This window comes from Microchirus variegatus (genome assembly GCF_963457635.1).
Source record: "Microchirus variegatus genome assembly, chromosome: 12".
Taxonomy (NCBI): domain Eukaryota; kingdom Metazoa; phylum Chordata; class Actinopteri; order Pleuronectiformes; family Soleidae; genus Microchirus; species Microchirus variegatus.
In genome coordinates, this window is record NC_139813.1 from 15494724 (window position 1) to 15505359 (window position 10636).

Sequence of the window (10636 nt, forward strand, 5' to 3'; positions counted from 1 at the left end):
GTTTGCTGGGGGGGACCATGGGGGGGGGGGGGGGCCGGGTTGTAAATATAACTCTGGAGTCTGGGCCCCCTTGGCTTTCGTGGCCTCACAGGAAAACAAAAGTCTCCTCCGGGGACTGAGTGTGTGTGGCTCATACATGTGTGAGCACAACAATGGGGGGGTTTTAATAGTAAGTAATTTTGTTTTTAACAGTTGCATCTGAAGTGAAGACAGAAAAAAAGTGACTTTTACTTATTAAGAAACACACATGGTAATTGCAGATACGTGGGAATGTGGTGTGCGTGTGAGGGGCGATACGTTCCACTCATAAAAATTAGAATACTACAGATTAGTGAGAGAGAGTGAGAGAGCAAACAGATCATTCACTTCAAACAGAGCACATTAGTGTGTCTGCACAGCGCTATTGACTCATGTATCTTTAACCACTGCAGGTTATTTGTACACGTTTTGATGAATAAAAGCATACAGCTTAAAAATGTGTGGATTTGCATTTACTGTAAATGGCCCATTGTGTGTGTGTTCTTGCTGTGTTTTTTTTTTTTTTTTTTTTTTTCCCAATTCCCACCACAACTTCTCTCAACTGTTATTTTGAAAAGAGAATTGACGCCGAGCACAAAAAAAGCTGTAATAAAACAACACACTTTATTTACTAGGCAGTTTAGAAAAGTATAAAAAATGAGATGTAGAAAAAAAGAAAAAAAAAAAACTTGGCATGTATAAAATGCTTTTATAAAATCACTTTTGCTCAAAAAGCTAGTATAAAAACAAGGCATCAACAAATACGGTAAAACAGGTCGTCTGCTAAGTGTCTTACACGCGCTACTGCAGTCTCTGTATAAAAAACAAAACGCTGATTGAATATGAAATAATAATAAAATGTACAAAACAATTAGAAAAAAAAAAAAACACAAAAACCATACAAAAGTTTCGACTGGGCTTTTGTTTGTAGCATCATATAAAATATCAGTGTTTCGTACTCTTGCTTTTTTTTTTTTTTATGGAGAATATAAAACTCAAGTGCAGGTTGGTCCTTACTTTCACTGGGTAAAAGCTCATGGTGTCAAACATGAAAGAATGTAACATGATAAGTCATGCACCGGACATGAAACTCATTATTGATTGTCATCATTTAATAATTAATATGTATAAATAAAAGGTAATACTAATACTAAGGCCTCTCCTTTGGTAATTTGTAGTTGAATAGTAACGATTGTGAAGGAGAGACGCAACTGTTGAGAAGTTCAGTACGAAAGTCGAAGGTGGCACGAACGTTTGAAATTTTCAGTAGACCCATTCAATCCATTTTAACAACAAACAAAGCAACAGAGGTCAGTTTTGAAATCATTAATATGCCATTAGATATATGATAATGCTAAGAGGGCTTAAATACTTAACTTAAAAACACTGCTCCATTGGCCAATTGTAAATGTGAAAAAAAAAAAACATCAACAAAGTCATAAAAGAAATAAATTAATCAACTTGTTCTTTATATTAATATCAAAATTCAGAATTAATAATACAGCCCAAATTATATAGCCACCATATCCCATTTATAATACAACATTGAGAATAATACAATGATAAGACCAAAATTGACAGGACAAACATGATATATAAAAAAAAAAAAAAAAAAACCCAAAGCAAATTCAATGTAAAAGATATATAAAATAATAATAACAATAAAAAAAAAAAAGGTATAGTCTTTGGTTGGTTGAAATCCAACAAGTGTGAGTGTAAAAACACCAGTGGCATAGAGCCTCTCCCAACTGTTGTACCACAACAAATATGAAACCCGCCACGCTGCGTCCAGCGCACTGAGTGTTGATGTTTCCAGTTCCGACACGTGTCCCTCTGTCCGTCCCTCCCCACTGCGTCTATCGTCTACATGACCAGTGTCCGTGTGGGGTAAGTGTTGATGTATTTGTGGCTCTGCTCCGACGCCAACGCGTGCTCTTCCGTTTTCCCGCAGGTCGTCTGCTCCCAGGTACTGAGCTGCTGACGAGAGGAGAGGAAGAAGATGAGTTTTCACATTTTATAAACGTATATATCCATCGTTTAAATACAAAAAATCTTAGAAATAAAAGTAGAACCATATAAGGTTCTTCGGCTTATCCTCATAGGAGGACCAGGAACCCTTTTAAAACCCTTTATTCAGGAAAGGGGTTTTCTGGATCAAAATGGTTCTTACTGGAACCAAGAACCCTTTCTTTGGGAAAGGGTTTTTCAGAAATGGTTCCAGGTAGAACCTCAGCCCTCGTAGAAGAACCCTTGTAGAACCCTTATTTCTAAGAGTGTACAGAGAGGTGTACGGCACATACCTGTAGTGGGCTGCCCATGCCTCTGTGGGTGAGGTGGTACGTTTTGTGTCCGTCGTCGCTCAGTAGTGAGCTCGTGAGAAGGTCCTTAATGAAAATGCAAAAAAAAAAAAATCATGTTAATAACACAAGCCAAGCTAAAGTACACAGAAGGTTGTGAAGGATGTGTGTGTGTTATATATTTAAGGTTATTAAGTCAAAGAGAGAGAGCTTACAGGCACTTCTTGTGCAGGGCCGTTGGGGGAGAAGAGCTGCGTGTGAAGGTCCTGTGCTTCCCACTGCATACACGGGCTCCTCTCGCACGGTGATTCCACCTAAGGACCCAGAACACATCGCGGTCACTTACTGTCTCGCTAACAAACAGCGCGAAGCAAAACTGAAACCTGCGTGGCTCATCGCGATAAGCGTAAAAACTGAAAGTAAATTCAAACGTTTCCACTATCTTTTCTTTCGCTTTTATCGAACGACGAGGACGTACCTCCTGTTTGATTTTCTTCAGAGGAGGCTGCTCGATGGCGCACTCGATCGGCTCCTGCTTGATGGAGTGGACCATCTGCTGCTCCAGAGGAATGTTCTGCAAAAGAGAGACACACACGAAGCCCAGAGTGAGTCTCAGGCAAAATATGGACAGCAATGTTTAAGCGACTCATTTAAAAAGTTTCTCTTACCTGTAGTTTGAGCGGTCCATACTTGGCTTCCTGCAGGGCCAGAACCGATCTGAAAGGCGTCGGCGTCTGGGGCGACGACTCCAGGATTGAACGGCAAATGTTTGGAGTTCTGAACCTGAGAGGAGGAGGAGAAGAGAGATGTTAAAAAAATTTAAAATAAAAACAAGAAATCTGCATTATAGTGTAAAACCAGTAAAGGACAAAAACGACTTACATGTCATTCTCTTTGTGCGGCTTGACGTCGATCAGAGGCTTGGTGTCCACGGGGGAGTTCATTGGTAAACTGTCGTTGTCGGAGTGTTCTGGGCTCATTGACTGGCTGAGAAACTGTGAAACAAAAACAACAACAACAAAGCGATTAATGGAAGAGGTTTGACAGGTTTGAACATTTTAGATGGATTAGATGAATTTGGCACGATCATGCGACGCACACACAGACAGTCCTAAACGACAGAGATGGAGAGGAAAGTAGAACGTCTTCTACTGAATGATTTGCTGTTTGATTATCATCAGATGGTTTTTGAATGGGCGGGGGGGGGGGTGATTGAATGGATCGTTATCACACTACACTACTTTAACTACCTGTGAGGGTGAAAAGGGGAGGTTTCTGACTGGCGAAGGCTTGGGAGTTGAGCAGACGAAAGCGGCCCATGCTCCGTGAACGTGATTGGGCGAGAGCCTGTGTGTTCTGTGAGCGCTCTGAGGAAAGGGCGGGAAAATAGGGGATCAGGGCCCTTTCGCTAAATTGCTATGCTAATGTTTTTGAGATGGGGGTCTGTGTAATACACAACACAAAGCAGGTACTCACTGAATCGATGACTTCCATGGATTCCATAAACTCTGGCATAGTAGTTGAGAACGTCGAGCTGCTGTGATGATGACGGTTGCTGCTGCTGTTGTTGTTGTTGTTATTGTTGTTGTTGCTGTTGTTGTGGTTGTTGCTGTGAGCACGTGCAGCAGAGGCGCTCCCCACTGGTAGGCAGCTCTGGTCCAGGGGCAGCGTGGGGGCCGTTTCCTGGTGAGGAGGGAACAACATGGCCACACCCTCCGAGCTGCTGGTCAAAGGGCTTTGGCTGGCCCAGCTCGGATATGGCAAATTCATCTGGAGGAGAGAAAAAAAAAAGGATGCGTGTTAAAAAAAAAAAGTGAACAAGTGCAAGAAAGGGAACTCTAATGTAAAGGGTGACAAAAGTGTTGAGTGGAAGGTTGCACAAGGGGTCGTGCACATGCACACAAGTGGTGATAAGGTCCTGTTTCATCACTTTTGCAGAAACAGACCCCCCAGATGTTTCCTCCTCCTCCTCCTTGTTCACACCAACACATGTCTAACCACTGTCCTCACAAACCAGGGTCAACTGCACATAAACTAGGCTGTCATACTTTGCACACACACACACACACACACACACACACACACACATGCAGAGGACTCACTGGTAGTGATGGCTGTCCTCTTAGTTCATTTTCCGTTGACATGAGCAACAGTTCGATCTCCTTCACCCTCTGTTCCTTCTCGGGGTCTTCCTCACTATAGTGTCTCTAAAAAGGACGAGAGCAGGAAGCGGGTTTTTAATGAAAACGATCCATCTTCTCGTCTTACACACAGGGAACCATTTGATAGAGAGGACTTTGCTTTTACCTGTATAGCAGCGGTCCCACGCTGGGGAATGTTCAGGATGTTCAGATGCAACGCCATGGGGAAGGGCACCTGTTATGAGCCAACAAACAAGTTCACGTCAGATCAGTGAATCTTCTACAGCCGCACAGTCGGTCATGTTTTCAGTCAGCGTCTTTCGCACTTACCCTGTGTGTGTTGGAGATGTAGCTGTAGTTGTGCGGCGACAGTGGGGGCAGCTGCGCTTGACTGGGCGAGTGACTGGGGAAGCCCATGATGTGACTGCTGGTCTTGACGTAGCCGTGGTTGATGGAGAGCGAGGAGTTGCCGTTCTTGGCCGCGCTCTGAAGGTAGCCCTCCTGCTCCACCTTTCGCCTCATGGTGGAGTTCCAGTGGTTCTTGATAGCGTTGTCGGTCCTGCGCGTCGTGAAGGACACAAGAGTAAATACATTGCGCCGCCGCCACCAAACAACAAGGGCTCAGTGATTTTTTTTTTGTTATTATTTCAATCTCCGCCTCACCTTCCAGGGAGCAGCTTTGCAATTTCGGCCCAGCGATTGCCCAGCTTCTCGTGCGCCTGATAGATGATCCTGTCCTCCTCCTCAGTCCACGAGGTCTTCTTCACCTCTGGGTTCAGGTGGTTGTGCCAGCGCTCGCGGCACTGCTTGCCGATCCGTCCCTTCAGGTGCTTGGCGATCACCGACCAGCGCTTGGCGCCATACTTCTGCACCAACTCGATCACCTGGAGCGGGCGAAAAAAAAGGGGAAAAGCAAGAGTCGAAAGGGAAGAGAAGTTGATCGTGGTGGAGGGGCATGAGGAAAGAGGAAGGAAGGAGCAATAACAGGGAGGAGAGGGAGAAGTAGAGACAAAGAAGGTAGAGATGTGAAAGGTGAATGGGAGGTAGAGAATAAGAGAGAAACTTAGTTAGTTCTCCACAAAAATCTAAGACACTCATATCTTGTATCCTGAAACACTTCCCCTCTCCTTCCCTCCTGTCCTCCCTCCTTCCTTCTTTTCTTTATCTTTCAGCTCTGAGGAGGTGAGTGAGAACACCTGCTGGTGAGCACTGAGGGAGTTTCCAGTGGAACGTTAGCCACTCCGCTAATCATTACAGCGGCGTCTGGGAGGGAATATAACTCCTTAGGACTCACGCTCAATAAATACTGCTCAGGTGGCATCAGACTAAACAGGTTTCTGGTTGAGTAACATCGCATTTTCTTTGGGAAATAAAATGTGCAACAGAGGCAAAGCAGTTGCTTCAGAATAGTTGCTTTAATCGCACAGGAACATAAAGAAATAGTTTCTTTCTTCTTTTTTTTTTTTTTTTTACCCTGAATGACTTGATTGCCTGCTTCCTGTGAGTGGTCAAGTTACTCATAAGGTGTTAAAGGTCACCGTAATAGCTCTCCATGTAAATATAATAGTAATCCTTTCATTCCTGCTACAGTACCCTAGTGTGGATATTCATATATTTTATGTTTTACTTGTGTGTGGACTTTTCTAAAAGATGCTTTTCTTACCCTCTGGTCCTCCTCTTTAGTCCACGGTCCTTTGATGAGCTCTGGGTTCAGCACTTTTTGCCATCGGTGCTGACACTGCACATCTGTACGATTCTGATCAGGTCAGACAGCAGAGGATTTAATTTATTATGAGATTATGTGCAAAATATCACGAGCCTGTGTTTTCTGGTGTTTATGTGCGTGCCCCTTTTTGTTGTGTGCACACTTTACTCACAGTCAATAGGCTTGCGATTCGTTTCCAGTCGTCCGATCCGTGGAGCTCGACGAGTTTTTTCAAATTCTCATCCTGGGAAAGACAGAGAAAAAAATCATGTGTTGCAATTAGTATTTTACACATGAAGATCTTTCACAGCAGAACAGTCTGCATGAGTCACTCTCTTTCTGAAATGATTCATTTCTACTGTACCGTGTGAAGCGAGAGCCTTTATATTACATACCTCTTCTCGTGTCCAGCGTGTTTTGCCGAGGTGGCGTTTCCCCGTCTTGGCTAGTGATCCGTCGTAATCGTGTTCATACATCTCGTTCTCCTCCTCATCCTCTTCACTACTGTAAACACTGCACACAGAGAAAGGGGGGGGGGAGAACATTTTTAAATAAAGAGGTGGTGGCTGTGTGAAAAAAGAACAGCGTTGGACAAATAATAGCACATTACGTACTCGTCTATTTCCAAACTGCTCCCTAATCATCTCTTTACAGAGCGCATGAAGAACTCAGCCCACTCTTTAACTCATCAGGTGTCAACACAGAGAGAACCAGTCATACTTGAAGGTTTGGGTGCAGGGCTTTTAGCCAAGACACCCACAAGGGGAGAGAGTGAGAGAGAGAGAGAAAAAAAAGAAGAGAGAGAATGAGAGGAGGGAGGGGGGGGTATGGATGAACAGGTTCCAGTGTTTTTAGTTTCCACAGATACTGGGAATGGCACATGCAATCATAATTGCATGACCCTAACGTGTTCAGACCTGCACTGGCATTGTACAGCACAGCCTTGCCACGCACACGTGTGCACGCACGCACACACACACACACATGCAGAGGTGTTTTTTAACCAATCAGAATGTGGAGCATGCACAAAGTGGAAGCGAGGCAGGGTAACAGTGCAACAGGTGAACAGGAACCCCACTGAGGTGTGTTTGTGTGTACTGCACATGAGCACGGACCATCTTCCTCTATTTCTGACTCTTTAATCGAGTATGATAACATAGCAAGGCCCATATAAAGGAAACATTGCGCACATTTTTTTTGTTTAATCAACTCATGTATACTTAAAACCAAAAAAAACCTATATATATACATATATATATATATACATACATAAAATGATGAATACATGATACTGAAAATGATCATCAACTTTAAAACTGCATCTTACAGCATCAGAGTGGTTATGTGTTCAGAGGACTCTTCCTCAGGTTATTTACGCCAAAGCTTGGGAATGAACTAATAACCAATATTAACAATCAAGGGGGGGGGACACAAAAACTTGAAGCACAAGCTTGATGCAAATAACCCTAGGCTTTTCGGGGAAGGATGGATCAAGACAATGGATTCCCTTTAAAGCAGACAGTGATGGTTCACTGTTGTGTGCCAAGAAAAAAAAAAAAAGAAAAAAGAAAGAAAGAAAGAAAAAATGCAGCCTCCACTTGAGGACAAGTGCACACGTGCACGCGCATTACACGCACAAACACACACACACACAACAGTGAGCGCGCTTCACTTCTTCAGATGCTGCGGCAACATTCAGCTTCACCAAAGTCAGATAATGATGATCGATGTGTCTGCTAATGCTATGTTTATTAAGTTTAATAAACAAAAAAACAAAACAAAGTGAAATAGTATAATGAACAAAAAAACAACAACTGTAATGTAAATATTTCCAAAAACTTCATAAACTAAATGTAAAAATTGTGCGGGAGCTCGCGTGGACAGCTATTGTGTTTATTACAGGCTCATATTAGAACAAGTGTCCACGCGCCGTACAGCGTCCAGCGTGGCACGCGCCTGTCCAGCCGTCTATAGTTATTCAAAAGTTATTAATGCGCGCGCGCGCGCGTGTGTGTATGTGTGTGTATTGCGCGTGAGCACTGCCCGTCTCTCCCCGCACTGACAGCAGCAGCGCGAGGAGCGCACATGCCAGATGACCACCTGTCATGAGCGCGCGAGCGAGCGAGCGAGACACCCACACCGAGAACCACTCAGTGTTAACGGCTCACACAAAACGACACAAAAGGAGCACAAAACACGAGCGGAATAGCACAAGACACTAAAAAATAACACTGCATGTCAACAATAATCATAATAAAATAAAAGCCCCCCCCCCCTTTAAGCTCGCGCAGCCGTCCAATAGTAACCAGAAGAGGGACAGGAGGAGAAAAGAGTAACGGAGAATAAGACGCACATGGATGGATGAAATGTTGAAGTCATAGCTGCGTGGACTCACCTGTTTCTCGGCCGCCGTGCCATGTTTAGAGGGTTCGTGCAGCAGCTCGCAGGTACTTTCGCTCTGTGCTCTGAGTTAGTTCTCCCGGCGAGCAGTCAGGTTGACATTAATTTAAACTACAGCAGCCCCTGCGCCAGCTCCTCCCTCCTCTCCTCGCATCCCGGTAAATTTGGCGCTCCTGAACTGCGCATGCTCAAAACTTGTGTGGAGTACTTCACGGCCCGTCTGAATGTGTTTGAAATCACTCTTACGGTACAAAAACTAGAAAAGTCAGCATTCTTTTCCACATATGAGGAAAAAGTGTATTATCATAAAATAACAACTCAAAATGTATCACGTAAAAAAATAATCTTTTATTTTGGAATTACGTTGTGTTACGCAAATCTGTTTTCATTTCACTGCAACAGCTACACAATAACAACACAAATGACACATCCGTAGCAACTACAGAAAATGGCTGCATTTTATTTATTGTTTTATTAATTAAATGCAGGTTGGATGATCGCGGTTGCTTTTATTACACCGCAAGTAGTTGTTTCGAACAATTATCCGAGGCGTCCCTGAAGGCACCGCAGCACAACATCGTAGATTACATTCGGAGAAGGCGCGTTTTGCCTGTCGCTCCGCGCTAAAGCGCTTTTTTCTGTCAACAGATTTCGTGAGTTACTTCTCCTCTGGTGAAAAGGAGAAGGAAACGTGTGTATCTGGACAATGTAAACAATTGCGGAATGAGGGTTTTTTGACAAGTGAGGGAAGCAGAGTTGCTGCAAATGCGCTGTATGTGTGTGATACCTGTCAGTGGTGTGTGTCTCTGTGTGTCTCTGTGTGTCTGTGTGGAGTGGCTGCTGGTGTTGGAGATAGCAGGCTGCAGATGTTTCACCGTGATAAAAAACAACACAACAACAAGGCCTTGTCTTATCCATTCTTATCGTTAGAATTAGCCTTTGTGCTCGTGTGGGCAAAGGCAGTTAAAGAAATGCAGGAAAACATAAAGTTTTGCACTATATCCCACTTGCTATGTGGGGTTACTTTGTGAGTTCAGATAATAAAGATTATGAGTTTATATTAATTGTGAATTAAGAAATAAGCAATTTCAGCTTCTATCTTGTAAAAATGTTTATACACATTTTTTACAGTAATAGATAGATAGATAGATCGATAAATACAAATATTACTAATATCTATTGATCTATCTGTTTATCTATATTTGGAGAAGTGTCCAGTGTTGTTTTGGTGGAGTTCTCCATCCTCCTAGTGCCTAGACTGTAGTCACTGAACCATTCATTGCATTGTGGAGGAGGGGGATTAGTACTTTATTTGTATAAATGTGTCTTCTTATTGTATTAGTTCCTCCATACGCGACCGTATTGTTCTGGTCACTTGTAATTACCATCGCCCCAGACCGGCCTATTGTCCCAGGGCAGTCATAATAGTGGCCTGATAAAAGGACACACACACACACATCCATTCAATCATACACACACACACACATACATACACATGGACTGCACATTTCACTACTTGATGCGATCGCTGAGGTGTAAAATGAAGATGTTTTCACTGAAATACAGAAGATAGGAAACTTGTCATGTGTTACTTACACAGTGCGATGACGCTTGTGCAAAGGCGGCACATGTTGCACTTTAAAAACACGTTGCTGTTGGTTTTTTGAGTGCCATAGTTGCAGATCTGTGATATAATGTGTGTGTCTCACATTGTTGCCTGGTTGCAATAACCTGTAGGCTTCAAATCCTATACACACCTGTGCACACAAGCAGGGTTGCAGTCCTTTTTTTTTTTTTGTCTTTTTTTGCCTAAAGAAGCATGGCATATCTGATCTTTTCAAATCAAACAATTATATTAAAGTTATCATGCAAGTCTGCACTCCAAAAGTGAGAAACAGGGGATACAGCACAGTAAAGCAAGTCTAATTGAAAAAACTGTAATAAATTAAATTAAATAAATTAAACTTCATGAATGAACTCCCGTATTCCCGTGTGTGCCTTTAGTTGTACTCCCCCGCAAGCTGTAAATGTGTCTTTTCCTCGAGGATAACATTAAAAAAACGTGGTTATCTGAA

General features: G+C 43.1%; 1 protein-coding gene across 1 annotated transcript; it reads right to left on the reverse strand.

Moving 5' to 3' along the window:
* Positions 1-1881: 1881 nt before the first annotated feature.
* Positions 1882-8579, reverse strand: myb (v-myb avian myeloblastosis viral oncogene homolog; the record flags this gene model as incomplete). The annotated part of the gene is made up of 16 exons (XM_083898977.1): positions 1882-1992; positions 2319-2402; positions 2531-2629; positions 2794-2889; positions 2984-3098; positions 3198-3310; positions 3566-3682; positions 3792-4085; positions 4418-4522; positions 4623-4691; positions 4787-5015; positions 5120-5340; positions 6120-6212; positions 6334-6405; positions 6557-6674; positions 8557-8579. The coding sequence occupies 16 exons, from the start codon at positions 8577-8579 to the stop codon at positions 1882-1884; spliced, it is 1959 nt and encodes a 652-aa protein (XP_083755103.1).
* Positions 8580-10636: the final 2057 nt, after the last annotated feature.